General features: G+C 56.9%; 1 protein-coding gene across 3 annotated transcripts; it reads left to right on the forward strand.

Moving 5' to 3' along the window:
- The first annotated feature begins 2,105 nt into the window (after nucleotides 1–2,105).
- RAB27A (RAB27A, member RAS oncogene family) lies at nucleotides 2,106–24,937 on the forward strand. Of its 3 annotated transcripts, XM_053273091.1 has the most exons (7): nucleotides 2,106–2,358; nucleotides 15,449–15,622; nucleotides 17,991–18,076; nucleotides 18,825–18,928; nucleotides 20,968–21,091; nucleotides 22,572–22,664; nucleotides 24,001–24,937. In XM_053273091.1, the coding sequence occupies exons 2-7, from the start codon at nucleotides 15,470–15,472 to the stop codon at nucleotides 24,011–24,013; spliced, it is 573 nt and encodes a 190-aa protein (XP_053129066.1). In that variant the 5' UTR covers nucleotides 2,106–2,358; nucleotides 15,449–15,469; the 3' UTR covers nucleotides 24,014–24,937. The 3 variants fall into 3 exon arrangements, with proteins under 3 accessions (XP_053129066.1, XP_053129064.1, XP_053129065.1); XM_053273089.1 differs by having other exon boundaries at nucleotides 2,110–2,358; nucleotides 22,572–24,937; XM_053273090.1 differs by lacking the exon at nucleotides 2,106–2,358 and adding an exon at nucleotides 12,556–12,863 and having other exon boundaries at nucleotides 22,572–24,937.
- The last annotated feature ends 294 nt before the right edge of the window (nucleotides 24,938–25,231 follow it).

Consider the following 25,231-nt stretch of genomic DNA (forward strand, 5'->3'; position numbering starts at 1 on the left):
GTCATGGGGGGTGGGGAGGGGATGATGCTTGTGGTGGTGGGTGGCCTCCCAAGGCCTTTAGATCCAGGCTCCAATATTGCCTAGGTGCACCACTGACAGGCCCCAAAAAGCCAGGCGGGGGGGGCTTGTCTGCTCCTACAAAAGTCCTACAGTGAGTACCAACATTTGATGGATTATATTAGACTGAAGCTGCAAGGCTGCTTTCAACATTCAGCTGGCTGTGATGGTTCAGAAGCTTTTCCTCACTCTGAAGACGGAGGATCCACCATTTGGGATTTAAAGCACAGTAAAGTGTGCAAAAGGGATGCTTTTCTCTTTGTTTTTATCTCTTGGTCTGCAGATTTGTCAAGCCCTTTCAGAATAATACATGGATATCTCCTGTCCCATAGCTTCTTGTGGGCAGAAGGAAATAGGAATATTTGTCCCTCAGGGACTTGGGGTTCCCGGCCCCCAAGAAAAGGATTCTGAGTAAAAACCATTAATCACTGGTATTCTGTCTGCAGAGACTGATGATGAATGGCATTCTGAGAGCAGATATGATGATGAATGGCATCCTATCAGCAGCTACTAGTCAGAGGGCTACAGGCCACCTTCCGCCAGAGAGGCAGGATGCCTCTGAGTACCAGTTGCAGGGGAGTCACAGCAGGAGGGAGGGCCTGCCCCTTTCAACTTGGGCCTGTAGGCTTCCAGTGGCATCTGGTGGGCCACTATGTGAAACAGGCTGCTGGACTAGATGGGCCTCCTTGGGGGGGCTGATCCAGCAGCAGGGCTGTTTGAGTGCTGAAATGTCCCCTTGGGTGTTGGGCCCCGATGGGATCCTAGCACCTGTCCGGCTTGAAGTGTCACTGGACCTTTCCTGCGGAAAGCCTTGGAAACAAGTGCCAGCCCAGCCCTTTGGGGGTCAATTCCAACTGGCCCCTCGTGTATCTATTTATTTTTATTTAACATATTTGTGTACTGCCCCAAACGCAGGTCATCCGTATAACTCCAGCTCTTTGCACATCTCTGGTCCAGCCTGGGAGTTGATGCACAACCTTGCAGAGACAAAGGTCAGCCTGGCAGCAGCCCCGGGATCTCCCTCCCTCCCATCAGTCACAGGGCAGCAAAAGAAACCCTTTGCTGGGCTGCTGGTGGTGAGCAGCAAGAGCATCCATTCGCTCCAACTGGCTGGCTGGGGGTGGGATCTGTCCAGAACAGCTCCTGCATAAGCGCCCCTGCAATGCCAGGAGGAGACCCCAGAGAGGCAGGGCCTGGCTCCGTGCCCATATTTGCATGGGATGGAACCGCGTGCTTGAGAGAGCCTCCGAAAGGCACTCAGCCGGTTGCCCATGGCCCTGGGGGCTGCCCCCGGAGGTGCTCTCCTTCCCCCTGGGCCAAAGTCCAGGGCCTCCACAGCCCCAGGGGCCCCGAATCCTGTCCCAAATGGTGTGGCTGCCCAGCTGAGCATGACGATGTTGAATGTGCAGAGTGGGGGGGGGGCTTCCCAAGGCCTCTAGGCCCCAAAACTACCTCGCCTGCTGCCCCTCTGGGGAGCCCCACAGACCCAGGAGGACTTGGGAGAGAGGAGAGATCAGGGTCTCCCTCAGTGCTGAGTGAGGATGAAAATCAAGGAGCACAGAGAGACAGAATCCATCCTCCTCCTCTGTGGATGCCACTCTTCCACCCACATTCCCAAAGCGGTTTACACAGGAAAAAACCACATCGGTGAGATGCTCCCTGGCCCCGGACTCAGGGCTCACAACCTGCAAAGAAGAAAGCGAGGGCGGCGGCAGAGACCAGCACCGGCCACTGGAGGGATGCTGTGCCGGGGTTGGAGAGGGCCAGCTGCTCTCCCCCTGCTCCCCAGAAGAGGACCCGCCACCTTAAAAGGAGGCTCTTTGCGGCTGGTAGCAGCAGGGGGGCAAAGGCCCCCCCCCGAGGAAGAGCCACGGTCGGGAGGGGGCGCTCTGTGGCCGCCCGCGAGGAGCGCTGCTCGGCTCCCCCCGGGCTGCCCCAGCTGCCCCCCGGCTTGGGCGGGGGCTGCTCTCCTCCTCCCAGGCGCCTCCTCAGAGCCCTCGATCCCGCCCCCCAGCGGGGCCGCCACGTGACAAACAGCTGACACTCAGGGGCGGGGGCGCTCGCTGCTGCTGCTGCTGCTGCACGTGCACACACCACACCCCCCGCCCCGCCGCCGCTGCCCTCTCGACCCCCGGCGAGGCCGCCTCCTCGGAAGTCGGTTTCGCCGCCGCCGCCGCCGCCTGCTGCTTCCCATGGAGGCGCTGCTGCTGCTGCTGCTGCGGATCAGAGCCCAGTCCCGCCGCCGGGCAACTTGGCAGTGAGAGCCGGCGCGGAGGAGCAGCCCCTCGGTGGCCGGGCCAGGTACGCGCAGCAGCTCTTCCCCGTCCCGGCTCCCTCCCGGGCAGGAGGGCTGGCTCCCCGACGGCAGCCTGTCCCCGGCCATGCCCTGCCCAGCCCAGCCGGCAGCTCGCCGCGCGCCTCCTCGGTCCCCCGCCGCGACACCCCGGGACGACCCGAAGAAGGGTCGACTCTGCTGCGCAGCCAGGGCCCCCCCCCCCCCGATGCGCCTCTCCTCCTCCTGCTGCTCCTCCTCGGAAGGAAGGGAGGGAGGAAGGAAGCGAGTCCCGCGCCGTTCAGTGGGGCTTGTTGGCTGGCTGGCCGGCGCCCCCGAGGCCAGCCCTTGGAGCATGATCCGGCTCTCCCCGCGCCGTCGCCTCGGACAGCGCTTGCCTCCTCTCGGGCGATGATTGCGCAGGAGCCCTTCGGGGGGCTGGGCTGGGCTGGGCTGGAGAGTGGTGGGCACACTGTGCAAGTGTGGCTGCTGCCTGTCTGAGTTCCCCGAGTGGCGAGATGAAGTCTGCCGGGAGTTTGCGGCTTCTGGGCTGCCTGGGAAGGAAGAGGTCGCTGCAGACCGGCTGTGTCTGTCTGGGTGATCTTCTGTCCAGCCTTGGCAGCGTGTCGCCTCGGTCATTCCTAAAAGTCAGCCCGAGAAGCCAAACTCTGCTTCCTAAGATGCCTCCACAGCCTGCTTGCTGTCTCCGCCTTCCAGGCTCTAAAAACCCAGGAGCACTCATCCTGAGGGGGGGGTGTGTGTGCCAAAGGAGGCCCGGCTGCCCCTGCTTCCCAGAGCTCTGTTTGCTGCTCGCTCTCCCATCCTGCATTAAGGCTGCCCAGTCATCAGGTAGAGCTGCAGGGTTAACCTGTGCAGTTAACAGCCACGCCTATCTCCGCTCCCCTCTGTTAGGAACTGCTTGCATTTTCTTGCATCCTGCACCTTCCCTGGAGTCTCTGCCCTGAGGCAGGAGAAACACCAGGCTGAGGGGGTTCCCAGTGGCAGCAGCTCCTACAGACATACCTCTTGGAGATGGGTTGGGGCAGCAGGGCAGTGCCTCCCTCTACTCCTCTCTGCAAAGACTGCTAATAGCACACACGCACACACCCCCAATAACAACACCGTCTGAGCCATCTAAGAAGCCACTTCTGGGCCCATCGACCGGTTTCACCACGTGGCTGTTTTTAAGCACCTTTGGCTCAAATGATGTGTGCCCCCCCTCTTGTGCCGCCCCCCCCCCGGTCCGCTTCAGTGGGCCTTGTGCAGTGCAAGAGTCCTTCCTGCTGGACTGGACCCGTTGTCTGTGAGAAGCCACGGGGAAGGAGGAGGACTCCTTTCTGTGGCGGAAGGGCACCACTCGGGACTGCAAACCCCTCTCTCCTCCCCAGCCTGTGCCAAGTTTCCCCCTGGCGTCCCTTGCTGGCTGGTCTCTGAGGGTATAATACTCTTAATTACAGAAAAGAGAAAAAGCCACTTTGTTCCTTGTGTTCAGTTCCCACCCAAGGAAAGAAATGAGTCTTTATGAAGGGATCATGTGATGCAGATTGGGGCGCAGTTCTGCAGCCAGACCACACATCTTCACAGACTGGCAGCTGCTTGCAGGAGAAACCACTGAGCCCTTCCCGTGGGGTGGGGGGGATTCCTCCTCCTCCTCCTCCTCGAGTTCCTCTTTGAACATCACAAAATCCATGGGGATGCGAAGGGCTCAGCCATATGTGCCCTCCATGATGAGAGGATGCAGGACCTGGTCTAGGAGAGGAGAGCTGGTCTGGTGGTAGCAAGCATGAGTTGTCCCCATAGCTAAGCAGGGTCTGCCCTGGTTGCATTTGAATGGGAGACTTGATGTGTGAGCACTGGAAGAGATTCCCCCTCAGGGGATGGAGCCACTCTGGGAAGAGCAGAAGGTTTCAAGTTCCCTCCCTGGCAGCATCTCCAAGAGAGGGCTGAGAGAGACTCCTGCCTGCAACTTTGGAGAAGCCGCTGCCAGTCTGTGCAGACAATACTGAGCTAGATAGACCAAGGGTCTGACTCTGTATATGGCAATTTCTGATGTTCCTATGTCCTCTGCTGCTGCAGAGGGCGCTTCGTGAAGTTATTGCACTCGAGACATGCTCGAAGCGGCGTTTGCTAGGTGGCTGCTGCCAGTTAGTGACGATTGGCTGAAGCAGTCCAGCAGCTCCTGGAAGCAAACATGCTTGGAAAGCCAAAGGTTCCTGGTGCAGCTCCTGGCATCGTGCGCGGAGGGGACTCGAGGCTGGGAAAGGGTTTCTCAGTCTTGGGAAACGGCTGCCAGTCTGAGGAGATAAGTTGGGTCACGAGCCCGACTCCACATCATTCTTCACATTATAGGTATCTGTATCGGTCCATTGATTGATTGATTAAGTGCCATCCAGTCGGTGTCCTAGCAACCACATAGATAGATTCTCTATATTATTATATTAATATATTATTATTATATTAATATATTATTATAATATGTGTATTATTATGTATGTTTTAAATTTTGGTCTATGACCGCAAATAAACATGATGATGATAGAGAGATTCTCTCCAGGATGATCGGTCTTCAGCTTGGCCTTGAAGGTCTCTCAGTGGTGCCTTCATGGCTGTCGTCATCTGGTCTACCCACCTTGCTGCTGGCCGTCCTCTTCTTCTCTTGCCTTCCACTTTCCCCAGCATGACGGACTTCTCAAGGGAGCCGGATCTTTGCATAATGTGTCCGAAGTAGGATAGTTTGAGCCTGGTCATTTGTGCCTGGAGTGAGAATTCTGGATTGATTTGTTCTAGGATCCATTTGTGTGTGTTCCTGGCTGTCCAGGGTATCCATAACTGGGGCAGCCCCACAGAAAGGCCCACTTCAGCAGCTCCCAGCTGACTTCCAGCAATGAGGGCAGCTGGAGAAGAGCCTCCAAAGAAGCTCCTGACCATGTGGGGAAATGTGCTCCCTCAAAGGGCTAAGGGCTGTTAGGGCTCTTTTTTTGTCCGGGCCTTCCTGGGTGGCTCATCTTAGAGTGGTCTTTTGCTAAACATTTATATATATATATATATTACACGTGTGTGTGTGTGTGTGTGTGTATTATGATTCCCTGTGAAGAAGACTTGGTCTAGTTGAAACTTCCTGGGCGGCACACACGATTCTCCCCCGCCCCGCCCCGCCCCGCCCCGCGAAGTAGGCTCAGCTGAGAAAGAGCGATTCACCCACGTCCACCAATGAGCTCCCGGTCCGTGTGGGGATCTGAGGCCAAGACCCTCCAGGCCTCACCCCACCCGCGGACCACGAGACACCACTGGCCGTCCCTCTGATCTCCTGAGCGGCTTCCTCCGGGCCTTTGGGCTGCTCATTTGGCCAGGGAAGGTCCCGGTGGACTCTGCCGATCACGGCGAAGTCCCTTGCAGGAAAGGCCCAGAGCAGCATCCAGGAGGGCCAAAGACCTGGGGGGAGGATGTGAAGAAGCAAGCAAGCTGGGTCAGGGCATTTGGGACAGAAACTGTTGTTTCAGTCACACGACCTTAAGCCGGGTCAGGTCAGGGGAGGAGAGCCAGGCAGGCTTCGGATTCGGAACTCAGAAATCAAGGTAAGAGGCAGGGAGTGTGGCTGCAGGAGAACGGGAGCTGGGTGGGGCAGCTTTCTGTCCCCCCCCCCTTGGTGAAATGCGGGACGGGCTGTGGGGTGTGTGTGTGCCCACCCTGCCCAGCGCCCCCCTTGCACATGATCACTCCTCCCCCCCGCCTTGCTTTTGAGTCCACACAGACGCGGTCCGGGAGGGTGCCTGCCTGTCTCTGCTGCCCTGCTGCAGGTTGTCTTGTGTGGAGGAGCTGCGTGTGCGTTGCTGGCTGGGACAGTTTGAAGCGCCACCCAGACGGAGGCCGACCCCAGCACCGCCAGCCCCGGCGGGCTCCTGGCCCTTCCCTCCCAGCAGAGCATTCTGGCAGTTGAGCAGGGGGGGCCTTCCCAGCACTTGTGGACGTGGGTGGGTGTGGGGAGGGCCCTGCAGAGCTCGGGGCTGGGGGCGCAGGGAGGGGGAGGAGGGGGACTGCCTGTGGGGTGGGGGGGTGTGTGCGTGTGTGCGCGCAGCCCTCGCAAAGGCGGCCGGTCCCTCTGGGAACTCCCTCCGTGGGAGCAGCTTCTCCGGGGCGCCCGCCGGCTGCTGCTGCAGCCGCCACCCAGTGCCTCCCCAGGCCCAGCAGTGTGTGTGTGTGGGGGGGGGCACGCCTGGCTGCTCCTTCCTCTGGCCGATGGGCCTCCACCACGCTGGCTGGAGTCTCTTGCTGGAATCTGCGTTGGGCGCACAAGCCACTGGCCCAGTTGTTAGCCAGCCCAGCCCCACGCCTGGCACCGCATCTGGGCAGGCACTTCTGGGCCTGACTGGAGAGGCCTCCTCGGCTTGCCCTCCGGTCCTGAGGAGCTCGGGCAGCTCCTTTCTCCCCGGAAGGCCACCCACCTTGCCCCACGGGCTGCCGGGCGGAGCGTGGCCGGGCCAGGCGCCCTCTTCCTTCAGACACGGGCGCCCGGTTGGTCCTTGTGGATGCCTGTGTGTGCATCACAGCCCGCCGGGTGGGCCTGTCTGTCGGGGAAATGGCTGTTTGCTCTCGCCGAGAAGGCCGGAGGGTCGGACCTCCTCCCTCCTCCAGTCACAGGCTTGGCTTTTTTCACGGCTGCAGGACCCTAACCCTAACCCTAACCCTAACTGCAGGACGCAGTGAAAGGGCAGCTTGGAACCGGCGTCTGCTTCCCTGGCCGGCGTGGTCTCTCCGGCTGCTGCCATGGTTGGCGGAGGGAAGGCGCTCCAACAGCCTCCTGGCTTCCCCCGGCCGTGTTCGGGGGGGGGGAAGAGACCCCCCCCTGCTGCTCAGACCTTCCATTGCAAAGGGAAGGCAGGACCTTTGGGGGGTCTCTTCTCAGCAGCCGCCTTCTGCGGAGGGAGCCCTGTTGCCCCAGCCCCCTCGGGAGCAGGGCCTAAGTTGGACTCCCCTCTGGGCCCCCATTTCTCACTGAGGAGCCCCTCGCTTTGGCCAGCCCCTGCCTCCCCCCTCTTCCTCCTCGAGAGCCCCTTTCTCTGGCTAGCCAGTGGGCTTCCTCGCCCTTGGAAAGCCATCCGGGGCCCGTGCATTTGCCTCCTGCTGTTGCCCAGAGGCCAGCCTTGGCTCAGGCTTGGTGTGGCGTGGCTGTGGTGGCCAGGTCAGGGGAGTTCCGGGCCAGTCCTCCCTCCCAGCCAGTCTCCCTGAGGCAGCCTCCATGGCTAGCCACAGGAGAGCCGGACTCCCACCCCCCCAGCGAGGGAGTTGCCTGGCCCATCTAGCCGTGCCGGGTGGGACGGACAAGCGCCGATCGATCGATCGATCTGTCTGCCTCGTATCCCACTCTTCCTCCAAGGAGCCCAGAGTGGTGTACATGGTTCTGTTTCTCCTCACAACAACCTGATACTCTGGCCACTACGCCACATCTAGTCTAGCGTTCTGTGGCCGCTGTGGCTCACAGGCCCCTCCCTTTTCCTGGGGACACCGCTGTGCCTCTTTGGCACCCATGCTGGGGGAGGGACCCTAACCCTAACCCTGCAGAGGGCCAAGACAGGAGCCCCCCGGCTGGCTTGGTGGTGGCTTTATGTGCTTCTCCTAGGCAACGCGATGCACACGCCAACTGACTTGGGGAGGGGCGCGCTTCGTTCCCTGAGTCACGGCTCTGCCTTAGATCCGCTCTTCTTCCTCGCCGTGGGTCTCTCCACCACCCATCGCCTCTGCAGCTTTTCCTGTCGCCAGTGTAGACTTCCTTGCCATGTTGCCTGCAGTGGACGCTGCATCCCCTCTTTTTCTCTCAGGAGGAGGCAGGAGGCAAGTGGTCGTTGGCTCCACTTCAGGAGACACCCCCTCCCTCCCTTCTCCCTCCCAGCACCGTATCTCCCCCCCACCCGTGAACTGGCGCCAGTGTTTGGGCTTAGAAGACTTTGTGGCAGAGGAATGTTGGGCGTCTCCAGTGGCCTCCTCTGTTGTGGCAGCTGCCATGCAATGCTCATTCCACATCTGACCCTTTTGAAACAGCTCTTGAGATGCATGGCATGATCTGATAGGGCTGGGAAACCATTCTTCTTCTAAAGATCATGTTGGTTAGAGGTCAGCGATGTGCCTAGGAACTTAATTGGATATTATTTCTGCACGATATCGCAGGCTTCCAGAACTTGAATTCTGACATGTTCCGTTTTCCTTAATGGAATTTAGGGCTTGGGGTCGGGGCAGTGTTGTTATGAACTCTCCCACATCTGGGCTTATCTCTCGTTATTTCCTCTCCACTTTTAATGAGCTCTGACAATCTGGGACCACCCCCCTCTCTCCACAATGGCGCAGATCTTCCGAGGAGTCTTGCTGGACTTTGCGTCCCGTCCCCCCCCGGAAGGGTCCGAAAGACCCCCGTCCCTCGAAGGGTGCTCTGGGCCACATGCTTCGTATGCAAGTTGCGAGGAGTGCGAAACCACTCCCAGGTGCTGGAAGCTTCCCACCTGCTCTAGAGGAGGGCTCGTGCCCGCTCCCTGCTAAGGTGGCAGAAATGGTGTGGGTGGTGGCCTTCTTGCCCCTGGGGCTGTGCTGTGCCAGGCTGGGAGGCAGGTCTGGCGGGGTGGACGACGGACCCAAGGCCTGCCCGGAACGAGCAATGATGGGGCAGGCCTGGCTGCTTTCCCGATGGACATGGCGGAGGAGGGCAGCCCATCTCTCCTGGCTCCGGCTCCTTCCTGCCTTTTCGGTGCAGCTCCCAGTCCGACCGGATGCCCTTCCCATTTGCCCTTTGCTCCTGGGTCAGCTGCCGCTTGTGCGTTCCCTCCTCCCCCCCCCCACTCCTTGCCCTGGTTTCAGGCCTGCTGCCTTCATTGGTGGCCAGTGGGGAGAAGCTCTTATCCAGAAACGCCAATATAGGGAGTCCCGACGCCTCCTCCTCCGCCTCGGGGCGGCTGTCTTGACCACGGGCGCTGCCTGGGTGTTCCCACCACATCCGCGGCACCAGCCCGACTCTTTGGGGGGACGCTGGCTGGGAGCCCCTGCCCGGCTGCTTCCCCGCTGAGGGCCGTTTCACGCGCTTCCAGGGGAAACGAACTCTGGCCGAGTTTATCGGGGGTGGTTGTGATGGTGGGTGCAAAGCGGACTTGGATCCTGAGGGGGGTCCCCCACCTTGGGTCTAGCGGGGGGGGGGGGGCGTGTGAGGGGCCGGCTCTGGGGCCGAGCCCGTGGAAATGGAGGGGGCGGTGCAGGGAGCCAGGGGCCGGCGCGCTCTCCACTGCCCCAGGACCTTGTCTCGGTGCCTCCCAGTTCACCGCCCTTGTCCCCACCCAGCTCCTGCGTGTGCGGGTGTGGGTCTGCCAAGGAAGGCCCAGCTGCCTCTCGCTGCAGGGTGGATGGGAGCCTGCAGCCAGGCCATGTGGCAGCCTGCCTGCAGGCTGGCTATTCCTCAGGTAGAGCTGTGCAGTGTGTGGCCAGTGGGCAGGCAGCCTGGCTCTCATTCACCCTGGGGCAGTGTGGGGGGGAGAGGAGCAGCCGCCCTCCTGTGCCTGCCGCCTTTCTGCTGGGAATAGCCTTGGTGCATTCCTCCTCCTCCTCCTCCTCCTCCTCCTCCTCCTCCTCCTCCTCCTCGTGGAAATTGTGGGCTGCGTTTTCTTTTGCCTTCATACATGCTGGATTTGCACAACAGTGGGGTGCCCTTGGTCCAGAAGTGGGGGCCCCGGACAGAAGGTGGAGGGCCGTGGGGCCCCCCCTCCGGGAGCAGGACCGTCTCCCCCTCACCAGCAAGCGGCCTGGGAGAAGAAGCCTCCACGGGGCCGGCCGGCTGGGTTTTCCTGGTGGCTTCCTATTTCTGTCCTGCGTCTGGACAAAAGTGGCCCAAGCCGTTCTGGGCCCTTGGGGTGCTTCTTTGGGATTGCCACGCCCACATCGCGAGAGGAAGGAATGGCTGGAGTGGGAACGGGGGCGGAAACCACGTGGGCTCAGGGGAAGGAGCAGCTGGGCTGGGACAGGCGGAAGGCCACAGGGCATCGCCATCTTCGGGGAGTGCTCCTGGCAGGGCGGGGCAGGGCAGGGTGGGGGGGGCTGCCACCTTCTCCTTGGAAGAGCAAGCTGTAGTCCAGCCCGTGGGGCCTCTCCCTCGGGGGGGGGGGGCAGGGACACTTGCTTCCCCCACTCCCAGTTAGAGCTATGCCCGGGGCTCCTTCGCCTCACTTGGTGGAAACTTGAGGAGGAGAGTCTGGGAAGCCGTGAAGAACCCCGCCCTGCCGCCCCATTATGGCCTAACCTATTCTAACCCTAACCCTAACCGGCCTTTTAAAGAGAAAAAGAGCATAACTGATTAGAAGGCTTACATAAGAATTCTTTTAAAGGAGAGTCCCGAGCAAACGGAGGCTGCAAAAAGAAAAGACAGCATAACGGTTTCCTCCTTGCAGCTCATGGGTTGTTTTCTTTCTAGGGTTAGAAGTGCAGAGGTGAAGCTGCCCTGCCGGGGAAAGGGCTCATTAGGGGCCAGTTCAGGAAGGCCACAAGAGAGCCAGTAGCAGCAAGGACTGCAAGTGGCAGAAGCCGCGGGGGGTGGGGCGGGCAGGAAGGAAGTGGCTCGGGAAGGGGCCCGTCTCAGGGACAAAGAGGGTCTGGGGTGCGTGGGCTTTCCTTCTGGGTCAACATACAGTGGGAGCTTGTCTGTGCAGAAGGGTATTGCCAGGTGTTTGATGGGGAACTCGGCCCTATCTTGGTGTGGTGTGGAACCCACGTTTAGCATTCGCTTCCAGCTGACTCCAGCAAAGCAGCGCTTCAGCCCTGCTCGGGGGGGGGGGGGGCTCTCCCACAGGCTGAGCTGGACTCTTGTGCCACTGTGCTTGGGCCCTCCCATCGCAGCCAGTCTTGCGGGCTCTGGAGGAAGCGGGAGGGGCCTGCTGAACGCCAGCCCCCCCCCCCACCCAGGCCTGCATGGCCACTCACTCCTCTCACTTGTAAGCCTGCTGGCGTCTCTTCTGCTGCCGGCAGTAACTGGCGCTGAACCCCTGGAGGAGGAGGAGGAGGAGACATTCTGGAAAGAGCAGGATGCTGTGTGGCGGCTAGAAATTGCCCCCGGCAGCCTCCCATGAGCGCAGGGCAGGCATCTGTCGTGGACGGAGCCACCTCACCAGTCCCCTTCTGGAGGCAGCGGGGGGGGGAGGGGGGCATCTGCCCAGCCCGGCAGGAGAAAGGTGACTCTTGAGTACCAGCAGGCGGTGATGTCTGGACGGGGTCACTGGCGGGTCCTGGGGGTTTGCAGGCACGTGCTGCTCCTTCAGGAAGTGTTCTAGGTGTGCCCGTGTCCACCTGCAGTTCTTGTGTGGCTCTGGAGGGCTTGGCTGCTGCAGAGGGGAGAAGGCGCTTCTGCCCTCTTGCAGCTGATTCGAACCGTCTGCTTCAAATGGATTCTTTTTGCAATTAGATGCCATTTGGGGCAACACCACAACTCCACAGTGATGTGCCCTGCAGTGGTTTCTGTTAAAGGAATACTATGACATTAGTGCAGGAAATATACGGTGAGAACCCAAGAGAGAAACTATAGGGGAGAGTCATGAAAACAGTGGGGTTTCCCCCCCCTCCAAAAAACCCCTACACTTAGAAATGAAGGCCAGAAGCTCTCCCTGTGGGGACTGGCTGAGCATCTGTTTTCTTTCCTGTCTTTTTTAATTAAACAGATGTGCTGATTTGTTTCCACGAATATATTTCCTGCCTTTCAGTATTTCTGTTCCTGGAGCAGCTCAGAAATCATAGCAAATAGTTTAAAACAATAAAACAGCCGATCAAAACAGCACATGAAACTATATCAAAACAGTGAAGGCAATAACAACAGAAGGGCGGCAGCAGCAAGGCGATTAATCGGGAGGCTTTTAAAAGGGGGAAGGTGGTGCCTGTGGGTGCTGAAATGACGTGAGGGCTAGGGGAGTGAGGCGGTGCCCAGGCAGAAGTTGCACAGGCGGAGCACCAGCTTCATGGCAAAGGGCACCCCCCACCACCCGTTGCCCCAGAAGGCAGGAGTCCTGGAAAAGGGCGGCCCCTCGGGCACTTGTGTGGGTCCGCATATGGGGGGCAGCAGCGGGGGCTCTGCTGAGGACCCAATGGCTGCTCTGGAGGAGAGGAGGCCTGCTGCAAAGCCCGCCCTGGTTTGGGCCTGAGGGGTCCTGCCCATCTGAAGGCGAGAGCTCAGCGCCACCCTCTGCCTGCACAAGGAAGCCGCCAGGCAGAGCCGGGGAGGGGGGGGTCCCACTTGGGGGGCTCTCAGCTCTCGTCCTGCTGGGCACTTGGGCAGCAGCAGCAGCAGCAGCAGCAGTGAGCCCGAGCCCAGCTCCTCCCAAGAAGCCGGGCCGGGCTGCTGCTCCTTGCCAGCAGGGCGAGGAGGGGCCACGCCTGCCCTCTGTCCACAGCCACGGGCAGAGCAAACAGGCGGGGCGCGTCCGCCCGGCTGTGTGCGAAGCAGGTGGGGCTGCCAAGGCCTCTGCGGCTGGGGCCATGGGGCTCCTCCGGCCAGACGAGTGCCTGGCGTGGCCGCCTCCGGGTGAGTGGGAGCGGGTGGCGAGGGGCCTGGGGGCCTCCTGGGCGGGCAAGCAGGCGCGCCTCCCCCACGGCTTGGTGCCAGGATCGCCCCTCCTCCGGCTGTGCTGCGGCTTCCAGGTTTGCTTCTGCCCTGCGGTCTGGAGACGGGACTCGCCCCCCAGGGCGCTCAGAGGCGCTCGGCTCGCGGGGTGGCGAGGGGGGGCAGGCCGCCTTTCGCAGGGGGCGCTCGGGTCAGAGGGGCCCGGCTCAAGGGTGACCCCTGGCAGCGTAAAAGCACGGCTGGGGTGGGGAGGGGGGCGAGTAGCAGGGTGGAAGAAGCTTCCCTGGGGCAAGAAGGGGAGAGGGGCCCCTGGGGGTGGGGGTGGGGGAGCCACAAAGAGCCAGCTGCCACCCTGCCACAGGCCCACTTGCCCCCCCCCACGCTTGGGCCCCCGGGGCCCCTGGACGCTGCCCCTGCAAAGGCTTCTGGGAAGGCAAGTCCGCCAGGTGGTGGGTGGGAGAAGGAGTGCAGCAGCAGCAGCAAGCACAGAGGGGGGGCCCAGTGAGGGCAGCCCCCCTCTGGAGGGAGAGGCGGGGGGGGGCTGAGGAGGTGTCAGGCTGCAGCCTTGGGGCTTCCTGGGGGGGGCGGGAGGAGGAGAGTCCGACTGGTGGGCCTGAGGGCGGGGCGCGCCTCCCCTCCGGGCAGCAGTGGGCATTCCTCCCACGCAGATGCCTGTGGGTGCTGGGAGCCTGCTTGCAGCCCACCTGCCCACCCCCGCAGGCTTCTTTGCGACCGGCCTGGGAGTGGGGGTGCCTGCCCCCACCTGCTGGCTCCAAGGGGGAGCTGATGCCCCCACTCCCCTGGCAAGCAGGCACCCGGAGCCCAGAGAGGCGTGGTTGGCGGCCAATGGGCTCTGGCCTCTGCTGCTGCTGCCAGCTTCTCCTCTTGCCTTGCAGAGACCGGCCCCCAGCCCCGTTTTGCTGCTGGCCCCCCAGAGATGGGGGTCGCTCTTCCTCTGTCAAGCCCACCTCTGCGCATGGCCTGGAAGGGGTGGCCTCTGTCTGTATCGTTGCACTAGACTTTCCTTGCTAACACACCTGGTGAACTCCTGCCTGGGCTTGATGACAGTTTCTTTCTGCTGTAACCCCAATAGGCTAAGGGCGGCGGAGGAGAGCACTTATTCAATATTGGCAGAGGGCGGAGGGAGAGGGAGAGCAGGGGAGGCTGAAAGCTGCAGGGACAGCCGTCTGCTTCTGGCTGCGTCTCCCCTTGGAGAGCCTCTTGGGGTCCCCGCCCGCCAGCCCTGGTCATTCTTCTGAAGTCTTGGCTTGGCTTCCTCTTCCTGCTCCTGACCACAAGGGGCGGCGGGGGGCGGGTGCCCAGAGCAACCTGCAATTGCTGCCAGCCACTGAAAATGCCCGAGGAGCCGAGCAGGGTCCCGCCTGACTTGCCAGTCCTGGCTGCCCAAGCAGGGCCTGGCCAGAGCTGAGCAAGGGCTCGCTCTTGCCCGGCCCTCGCTGGAGTCCCCGTCCACAGCCGCTGTCTGCAGGCTGAAGCCCAAGATCCACCCCAGCCACCGGGATCAGGGGGAATGTATTACAAAACCAGGCCTTTATTATAGGGATTTCAAAGCGGGGGTGGGTGGGTTTGAAACCGCACTTTGGCACGTGGCTGCAGTGTGTCTGTGTCTGTGTCTGTGTCTGTGTGTGTGTGTAACATGCTGCCACCCCCACCAGCAACCCTCCCCCACCCTGGGCAGCCTGGCAAAGAGAAATGAACTCTGCAGATGCTCCGAGGCCTGCCGGGGGGGGGGAACCGGCTGGGACAAAGGGTGGAGAGGGGCCCCCGCCCCAGTTTTCTCCAGAGAGAGGTGCAAGGCAGAGAGCAAGCAGCCAGCCCCGGGGCCCTTGTCCAGCTGTAGTGATGCCCCTGCCAGGTCCCTTTCAGGCTGTGACTCTCCCAGGGCGGTCGGGACAGGGACAGAGATGTGGGGAAAGGGCCAGCCCCCCAAAATGCCCCGGGTCAGCGGCCTCCCTGCTGCGTGAGGGGGGCTTTCCCCAAAAGAGCCTTGTGGCTTGAAGGGGCATCTCAGCCCATCCCTCATGCCAGGCTGCACAACCCAAGCCCTCCTGCAGATGTTGGCCTACAACTCCCATAACGCCTGACCCTTGGCCACTGTGGCTGGGGGTGATGGGAATTGTAGTCCAGAAACAGATTGCGAGGGGGGAGGCAAAGTTGTGCTGCCTTGGCACTGGTGGGTGCCATCCCGGGCGAGGACGAGGGCCCCTGTCCCTGTTCTGCGAGGAGTCCGTGCAGGGAAGGTTGCTGCCAGTCGCTAGTTGGCAACAGGCACACACGCATCGCCTTCACACATGAGGGTGTGCCTGGGTACTTCAGACACTCATGTAGGGCGGGTCCATTGAAGGGTCAGTTCTGATGGTACAGATTCCCCAGAAGGGAGAGGGGGTGCTGTGGATGATGGATTGATGCCCGCAGGTCACCAGATAAGGTGAGGGCTGTTGTTCTGGGGAAACCAAAGGCCTTGAGGTGGAAGCTGACCCGGCTCTCTTTCTCTTTCTGTCCCTCGCCCACCGGCTGCCATGAAGGCTGTTGTCCCAGTTCTCACCATGTCTGATGGGGACTACGATTACCTGATCAAATTCTTAGCCCTGGGTGATTCTGGCGTAGGGAAGACGAGCATCCTGTATCAGTACACAGATGGCAAATTCAACTCCAAGTTCATTACAACTGTTGGTATCGACTTCCGGGAAAAGAGAGTGGTGAGTCTGGGCCGTTTTCTACATCCCAAACTCGATGTGATGCTCATTTTGGAGAGCAGAATCTCTCACCACATTTCATGTGAATTGTGTCAGAACTCACGGTTGGTTCCTGATCGGATTCCTGACCCACTTTGGGCATGCAGACCTGTGAATGGGTGAACTGGGAAATCACAGATTTGAGCCAGTTCCCAGGGCTGCAGGGGCATTTCAACGGCTGTTCATATTCATGATGTGGTTACAAGCTATTCCACACAAAATATGGTTTCAACAGATCCTGAAAAGTTTACATTTCCAATAGCTTACAAAATGCAACAAAATTGACATCGCCTTTTGTAATCTTTGTATCCGCTTGATAAGACTGGTCCAGATGTAATTACTGGAGAACATCCTCTCCACAGACCCGTCAAACTGGTACTTGTGCAAAATCTCATCCCATTAAATGCAGGAGACATGATGTGTGGTGGTTTGTGCAGATGATACAAGCCAAACAGGTTTCCATTCTATTTTCAAACGGGGGGGGGGTGCGTGCATTTCTTTGATTCATTCTGCCACCCCCACCCCTTTCACATATGGGGCCCTAGTCCAGATGGTCTCCTGCTGCTGCTGCTGCTGCTGCTGCTGCTGCTGCTGTTGTGGCCACCATCAAAGTCTTTCTTTAGAGTCCAGAGGCCCAGAGGGCGTTCTGGCAATCAAGATGGTGGCTCTGTTGAGCGGGTGTTGTAGTAGCAAAGCCACATGACTTGATGCAGAAAAACCATCCTGAGTGATTGAACCTGAAGTGTCCTGAATCTCCAGGTCATCCAAATCCACGGCTACCGGCCCAGTGGCTCACCTCCAAGCCAGTCTCCCCCCTGCAAGCGAGACCTTCTGTTTCTCCAGCTTGCTGATTAACCCAACCCAGCCCGGTTGGATAAAAGAGATTGCACAGTACTATTCAGATGGGTGTAATGCCCGGAATCCCATTAGATCAAAGGCAGTGGTTGGGAATGGGGGCATGAAGCGGGCAGGAAGGGTTCTGGATGGACTCCGCTGAGGTTAGGGAAGCCGCCTGGGAAGCCCATTTCCCAGAGGGACCGGCTGCCTGCTGTCCCTTCTGTAAACAGACGTGTTCCTGCCTTCTCGTAGAATATCCCGTCCCAGGCTTTATGGCCTCTAATGAGATAACGTTGATCCTGCAGTGCAGTGGTGTTTTTTTGAACTGCCTTTCGCAGCGAGTGGGAGTGTGCTGTGCAGAAGGGTGCAGATACATTGCCTAACAGTGTGGTTATCTGATTGTACTGTTCCTAATGACACTTAAATGTGAACAACTGAAAACAGAGCTCCATGCCTTTTGCTTTGGCTGACCAGGTGGCCGTATTCTGTGGCCACTCCTGACCTGGCACAAGGGGCGCTGGCAGAGGCCCAGGGCTGGATTAAGACGTGTTATGGAGGCCCTCGGTGATGCTGAGCTTAAAAGGTCCCCATGACATTACAGAGTGGGGTGTCAGCCCCTCCCTGGCACGTCACCCCCCCCCACCACCACTTGCTGCACTGTTCCTAGTTACAGCAGCGTTTGCCTGGAAGTGTGTGGTGGCGGCAGGCGTTGTTCTGTGCCGAGCCTTGCTCGAAGGACATCTCGATAGAATCTATTGAGTTATTTCTGCACAGATTTATAAATTCAATATGATAACTAGTTGTGTAACCAGATAAGTCAACTTTTGTCTTATCAGAATGATAATGTCTATTTTAGAGTTTTTCAACCAATTACGTTGAAATGTAGTCCTCTTCCGGTATTGGGAGGCAGCCCCTCAGAAGGTGAGGCTCTCAGCTGCAGCTGACTTGGCTTGTGCTGAAACCTGGCCCTGCCGAGTGGAAAAAATCCCCCTCCCTGCCTGGCCGTCTCAAAAGGCTGGTTCTTGGGGCTGCCCTGGAAACATCTCCCCTTCTGCCTTCAGGGGCTTCTCCGTCCAGGGTGGCCACCTGCATCCGTGCTGGGCAGCCCGCCTCACCGGAGTCAGCAGGTCTTCCTGTAAAGTCGACATGCGGACAGAAAACTGGGCTGTTGAGCAGAGTCCGCCCAGGAGACGCTCGCTGGACTTGTGCAGTCTGGGAAATTTGGACCTGTGTCCTGCCTCTGGACCCTGCACAGCACAGCAGCTTATACAGAACAACAACAGACATGGCTTCAAACCAACAGTCTACTGGCCACCGTAAAAGCCCCCAGAAATGTCAACACACACACACACACACCCCACCCGCTCTGAACGGACTTCCTGCAGAGTGTCCAGCTGTGGGCATCTCTTGGGCGGGAGACACGTCCAGAGATGCTGGGTTTGCTTGTGCATTGGCTGGAGGGGTCTCCATGTCACAGAATCCTTCTTGTGAACAGGTGTACCGATCCAACGGGCCAGACGGCCTCAGTGGCCGAGGACAGAGGATCCATCTTCAGCTGTGGGACACTGCAGGGCAAGAAAGGTACGGTTTGGGTTATTTTTATTTTGGGGGGGTGGGGGGTGGACTGAGTGAAGCTGTTGTGCACGGGAGAGAGAGGTGTGCATGGGGCACAAGATGGACCTGTCCTGGCTGCCCTTGGACCTGCTGGCGGAAACGTGACCCCAGTGGCTGCCCGGAAGCTTGTCGGATCAGCCAGACTTGCCTGGGAATCCCAGCTGAGGGGATGGAGGCTGCGCTGTGCTGCTGGGTCTCCTCTGTGAAATGAATGGGGCTGTGCCCAGTTGGCAGAGGATGCCCACCTGCCCCGGTGCCGCTCCCACCCTGGAACCTCCCCCTGTCTCCCTGAAGTCAGCCTTCCGCACTGGGTGCCGTTGCCCAGATGTTTGCTGTCCCACCGTTCCTGGTGCCCTTGGCCTATTTCCACCCACTAGTCTCTCCCCCTGCAGGGTAACAAAGTCGGAGGTCCAGGTGAGACGCATTTCCATAATGAGTGGTGTCTGGAGAATCTAAAGTCCCTCTTTCAGATTATGCGGGACCCATTGACTTTAGCCCCTTTGAAGTCAGCGGCAAACGATTTCAGACTGGTTTCTCCTATTATGGATGTGCCCTTATTTCAGCCGAAATCCAGCCTGCCTAAGGATAAAACTGACCTGGCTTTGACCATTATAGACCTCCTTGTTGAAGGCAAAAAGCCTTTTTGAAATACAAGATTTCTCATCAAGAGAGGAGTCATACCGGCTCTGCCCCCGCCCCCTTTTCATCTCCATAGGTTTCGCAGCCTGACCACGGCCTTCTTCAGAGATGCTATGGGCTTCCTTCTGCTCTTTGACCTGAGCAACGAGCAGAGTTTTCTCAATGTCCGGAACTGGATGAGTAGGTCTCTCTCTCTCTCACTCTTTCTTTCTCTCTCCCTCCCATGACTGGCTTTCTTTCCCCAGGGCGGTTTTTGTGGGCGTGGTGGTGCATCAGAGAAGGGCAGCAGACCCATAACTCTCCACTGGCCCTCAGGCAAGAGAGCAACAACACCTCAAAGTTGTCAGACCAAGTCTCTGGGTGCCCAGTATTTCGGCATCCGTATGGGGATTTTCCTTCCAGAAATCTCTGGGAAGCAAAGAGCAACGACTCCTGGCAGACAGAAACAGCTGAGCATAGAGAAAGAAGGCATAAGCCCCTGTTTGAAAGGCCTTGGTTATCTTTAGAGTCCTGAGAGCTTTGCCCTTGGAAGACCTGCCACCAGATTCCTCTTCTGCAAGAGCGAGTCTTGTCTGGTTGATCTCCTAGACGTCTTGGAAAGTGTCAACAAGCATAGAGATAGCGATGATCCAGTAGATATTGCATATTTGGACTTTCAAAAAGCTGTTGCCAAAGTCCCTCACCAGACTTAGCAGTCACGGTTGGTAACTGGTTAAAGAACAGAAAGCAGAGAGTAGAAATAAAAGGACAGTCTTCTCCGTGGAGGGAGGGAGAACTCCTGCCTGACCCCTTGGAGAAGCCGCTGCCAGTCTGCGTAGACCATACAGAGCTAGATGGACCCAGCGTCTGACTCGGTATGTGGCAGCTTCCAGTGAGGTGGCCAAGTTTGCTGATGACACAAAATATTCAGGGTGGTAAAAACAAAAAGGATTGCAAAGAATCCAAAAAGGACTGCAAAGGCTTTAAAATGGCAGGTGCAGCTTAGTGTAATTAAGTGTAAATAAAGTGATGCACATTGGAGAGAAAAATCTCCACTTCCAATATACGCTGATGGGATCTGAGCTGGCAGTGACTGACCAGAAAAAAGATCTTGGGGTCCTGGTAGGCAGCTCACTGCCTGTGCTGACCCCTCTTCTTCTGTAAAGAAGGCAGATTCCATGCCAGGGTCCATAAGGAAATAAAATGGCCCGTATAGTAATATAAATCCATGGTGTGATCACACTTGGAATATGGTATTGTGCTCATGCTGATCGCCACACCTTAAAAGGGGTATTGTAGAGCTAGAAAAGCTGCAGAAAAGGGCAGTCAAGGTGATCAGGGGGCTGGAGCTTCCTTCCGAAGAGGGAAGACTGCAATGTTTCGGTCTTTTTAGTTCAGAAAGAAGGCAGCTCAGAGGGGAATATGATAGCAGTGTATAAAATTCTGCACAGTGTGGATAAAGAGAAAGGAGGGAAGTTTTTCTCCCTCTCTCATAATTTTAGATCCAGGCTCATCCCTTGGAGCTCAGTGCTGTGAGACTCGGAGCAGACCAAAGGAAGGACTCCTTCACACAACGTATAGTTAAACTATGGGATTTGCTGCTGCCAGAAGTGGTGACGGCCACCCATCTAGGCGGGTTTAAGAGGAGATGAGACACATTCATGGAGGATGGGGCTCTCAGCGGCTACTAGCCTGGCTAGCTGTATATTTCAGTCTCCATCGGAAGGGGCGTGTGGTGCTCTGGAAGACCCGTGGGAGGGGCACGTGCGCTCTCTTCCCTGCTGGTGGGCTTCCCCGTGGAGAAAATGGCCTGCTTCATTTACATTGCACCCTCAGCACAGATGCCATTTTACAAAGCACCAGAAGATAGGTCTCTGCCTTGGGGAGCTTACAATCTAAAATGTGCCATGTGGGACAACAGGCAAGCGGGGAGGGGAAAGGGGGGAGGACGTGTGCTCGTGCCGGGTCCTGAACTCCCCCTCAGGCCCCATTCTCTGTTCTGAAGGCTTCCCAGAAAGCGGGAGGGGCCTGGGGAGGGAGGCAGCCTCAGCCACCCCGAGGTTCACCTGAGGGAGCAGGAGTGGGCCAGCTGTGGTGGAGCTGGACTGGGATGCGTGGAGGCGAGAGGAGCAGGCCCACGGAGGGCTTGGGAGGCCAGGGCAAAGGGCCGCTCCTCTCCCCCAGCTTGCGCCACCTCTCTAAGTGTTGCTGCATGTTCTTCCTCTCCCTGTCCTCGCCAGCCCAGTTGCAGACACATGCCTATTGCGAAAACCCCGATGTGGTCCTGTGTGGAAACAAAAGCGACCTCGAAGAGCAGAGGATGGTGAAAGAAGGGGATGCAAAGGAACTTGCAGAGAAATACGGGCAAGTAACCAGTAGCCTTCCCGTTACCGCTGTGGTTCATGCAGAGTCAACTGTGTGTGTGTCTTGAAACTCCTGCGGTTGGTGTTGGGAACTTCTTCTGAGGAGTCTAGCAGAAAAACGGGTAACCTTCTACATGCCAGGAAGCCAGAAACAAAAATACCCCCCCGCCGCCACCCCCGGCCGGCCCAGCTGCCCAAGAACAAAATCCTTTTCTTTGCCACTCCACCTCCTTCTCCTTCGGTGCTGGTTGATGCGCCAACGGAAGAGGAGGAAGCACTACCCCGAGAGGAAACTCCGGTGGATCCTCCTTCCCAGACCTGCCTGGCTGGGACAATTTGGGACATTTGCAGGTCTCTTCCAGTGGCCATGGGACCACCAGAAGCCACAGCTTCTTTTCCGTCCCCTCCCTGCCCCTTTTCCTTTGGATGATATGACGACTCTTAATTGGTAGCTTGTGGTTTTAAGAAGGGAAACTGCCCTGAGTGGCCTGGCAGGAAGGGGGCCTCCACTTGCAGCAAAGCCAGACCTCACCGGTGCTGCTGGGATGGCACATGCTGTTATCCCCTCTTCCCCCAGAGAGGGGTTCTTTGCCAATGGCTACTTGCCGGTCCTGGCTGTTTCACAAGCCAAGTGACCAGAAGCCCGCGCAGCAAAGAGATGTGAAGAGCAGGAGACGTCACTCTGGCTGACGTCCATTTCCTTTTCTCTGCTGAGATTCCCTCAGTGCATCTTAGGAATGTGACCGGCAGCTCACATTACAACCCGGCAAACAGTTGCGTCCAGCAGCCCTACAGCGGCCTGCTGGGCATCCCTGGTCCTAATGAGTGGGGGGGGTACCCAAGGAGGCACCGCTGCTGCCTGGCGCTCCGTTTGCTCCTCTCTCTTCTGTCCCGCCTCGCCCCAGCAGGAATGAAGGCTGTGCTGCAGGTAGCACTACCCGAACACATGGCCAGCCTGCAGGCAGCACGGTTCCCAGGCGGGGGGTGGGGGAGAGGAGCGAGCAGATTTCTGGGAAAGCAGAGGCAGCTGGGCTTTCTTTGCCCTTGCCTCAGCGGGTTAGGGCCAGCCGCTCCTGCCAGGCGGAGAGGCTGAGAATCTGTTCCCTGCCAAATCCAGGAAAGAGATTCTGGAGTTGTTCCAAAGACCTCGTGCTTTCCAAAGCAAAAGAGATGAAGCTCCTTATTTATGCACAGTATTTACTTCACACAGTGTTATACCGCCCTTCACCCAAGGTTAACGGGGCACTGTCCAAAATCGAAACATAACAACAATAAAACAGAATAGTGGCAGGCAGTGAAAACCCTGAGAACGGCAGCGGCCACCAGGAGTACTGAAGCGCATTTCAAGGAGAAAGCCTGCCACCGGGGCACTGCAGCCAATAAAGCTGATTTCACAGCGTGCTCCTCATTTCGGAATATCATGGCAACAGCACACAACACGACAGACGGCAGAGTAATGCTAGTGACTCTATTCTTTCCAGGATCCCTTATTTTGAAACGAGTGCAGCCAACGGAAGCAACGTGAGCAAAGCCATCGAGACGCTCTTGGACCTCATCATGAAGCGCATGGAACGGTGTGTGGACAAGTCCTGGATACCAGAAGGGGTAGTGCAACCCAATGGTCGCAGCTCTACGGAGCAGCTCAGTGAGGAGAAAGAGAAAAGCAAATGCAGTTGTTGAGGAAATGCAACATGTTGAATTAAGCTATGATAATACTATGGTCTGAGCTTCATCTGATTCATTTACAGACCGCAACTGCCTTCTGTATACCTAGAAATATATATATATATGTGTGTGCTCAGCTTTGAAGTTTACTTTCTAATAACACTGATTGGTGCTTTGCAAATGTTTCCTTTTGCTGAGTGATGATTTAGCCAGAGAGTTCTTTCTGTGGGTTGACAGTATTATTGGTCAGTCTTGCTCCTGGAGACAGAGTCTCTTGCCACCCAGCAGCAAAGCTCTCTTCAGGAAGGGCCCCGACGTTCTCACTGCAGCCATCAAACCCAGCCTCGGGAGTCCTGGGCGAACCTTTGGCTTGTTTGGTTTGGGCCAGGGGATGCAAGGGTCTGTCCTTGATGATTAGAGATGCTCCACACAGAATTACAAGAAGATTTTCTAAATATCTGCATAGGAATCCCACATTGGCCTTTCTGCCGCACCAAAATTGGCCTTTCAGGTTAAGATAACGAATGGATATTGCTTGAACGTTGATGGATTTGCCTGCCTAAACAGATGGGATTACTCTGTGTGTGTGTGTGTGCGTGCATGTATATACATAAAAATATGTATATATTTATACACACACACTATAATGGTATATATGAATATGTATGTCATATGCAAACTTTCTTTAGGTCTTGACAGGAATATAGAGCAAGCTAATGCTTTGCACTAAATGTCTTTGTCCCAAGCATACGTTTGGAAATTCTCCATCACAATTGGACCAAAAATGTTATTACTGGCTCTGTCTTGGTGACGTCTTGCTTTGCTAATTAATGCCTCTCAGCTTATATACCTGGTGGCTTCTTTGTTCCAATAAAATCTGGTGTCATTTGTTGGGATTAGATGGATAGTTTGATTTTGCTTATATGTAAACAAAATGTCTAGATCAGTTTATTTATTCTCTGCTATAAGAATCAGGCAGAATCAGTATTTTAAGTGGGATGTACAGTCTATCAGGAGTACATCCTGTTTGTATGTATTCCGTGTCTGTTCTCTCACTCCAAACACAATTTTTTTCCACTTCAATGGAGCATGTACAAAGGGGATGTGAAATGCCTGTCTACTATATTTGTTGTTGCTTTTTCTCATCACGATGTGCCTACTGAGTGATCTTTGCGAGCAGCTAAATTTGCACACATCTATAAAGAGCTTGCCAAAAAGTCTTAATATGCCAAATGTCTTTCTCAGTGTCTCAGGATGACTGCATTCCAGCACACACTGCTGGGCCCAAAGAGGCAATTCCGGCTGCTGCCGCAGGGCTGAAAATTCTATCTATGGAGGCCAAACTCTAGGCAACACCCTTCCAGATACATCAGCCACAGCACCAAACTGTCTTCTAACTGGCTTGAGCTTCAAAAGTGACTTGCCGTTTTAGCAAATCTGATTCAGGAACTGATGAATCAACCAGCTCCCCACCCCACAAATTATCACATTATTGTGATTTGCTGGACTATAGCCAATATGTTTACAGAGCTCCAAAAATTACTTCTTGGAAAAGTCTGGGTATTTTGACCACCATGTGCCTTGAGTCATTTAGCAACTGGACTCACCACTAAAATGCATTTTGACCAAACCATCATAACATCTGCATGTAACTGTGACTTTGGCAGCTGCCAGGGCCAGGCTTCAACTGCCCTCCCTGGGGCACTCCTACCTGAGCATGGGAACACCTCCCCCCCTTTCCGATGTATGTTGTAACAAGCACAGCACACAACAGATATATTGATTGATATGAGACACCCCAGTGTGTGAGTGTGTGGACACGCAAGCATTTGGCTCAAATGTTTGTGGTTGCTGGAAAACAACTGACAGCAGGCTTAAAAGGAAACAAAACAAAACAAAACATTACTTATGAGGTGGAATTTCCTAGAACCCTGCCTCCCATTTCTGTCACTGGCTCTAGATTAAATGAAAATCTAATGCAGTCCACGAAGAACAAACCAGTTTGCGGCAGGAGGGCATTTCACTTTAAATGGAGATGCATTTCAGGTTTGATACTAAAAGGCTCAAACTGCCATATTTTTGTATCTGTATGTATTTAAAGTACCATATAAAAGGAAAATGTATCTCTTTGATCTCTTTGTACTGTAATGAAAAAAGATCACTATTAAAAACTTCTAGCTAGTTTTAGTGTCTGACTTTATTTATAGCAGAGATCGGGATGGGAACTCAGTGTTTTTTGTTTGTTTGTTTAATGAGTTGGGGTGTGTGTGTGTGTGTGTGAGAGAGAGAGAGAGAGAGAGAGAGACCATTCACATAGGAACATAGGAAACTGCCATATACTGAGTCAGACCATTGGTCTATCTAGCTCAGTATTGTCTTCACAGACTGGCAGCGGCTTTTCCAAGGTTGCAGGCAGGAATCTCTCTCTCTCAGCCCTCTCTTGGAGATGCTGCCAGGGAGGGAACTTGGAGTCTTC

This window comes from Hemicordylus capensis, chromosome 10, assembly GCF_027244095.1.
Source record: "Hemicordylus capensis ecotype Gifberg chromosome 10, rHemCap1.1.pri, whole genome shotgun sequence".
Taxonomy (NCBI): domain Eukaryota; kingdom Metazoa; phylum Chordata; class Lepidosauria; order Squamata; family Cordylidae; genus Hemicordylus; species Hemicordylus capensis.

What these genes read in the sequence shown, in the direction of transcription:
- RAB27A (XM_053273089.1), top strand. Translation starts at nt 15,470, where the DNA reads ATGTCTGATGGGGACTACGATTACCTGATCAAATTCTTAGCCCTGGGT. An exon ending in GACACTGCAGGGCAAGAAAG is followed by an intron (nt 18,077 to 18,824) that starts GTACGGTTTGGG and finishes TCATCTCCATAG; the next exon opens with GTTTCGCAGCCTGACCACGG. An exon ending in CAATGTCCGGAACTGGATGA is followed by an intron (nt 18,929 to 20,967) that starts GTAGGTCTCTCT and finishes TGTCCTCGCCAG; the next exon opens with CCCAGTTGCAGACACATGCC.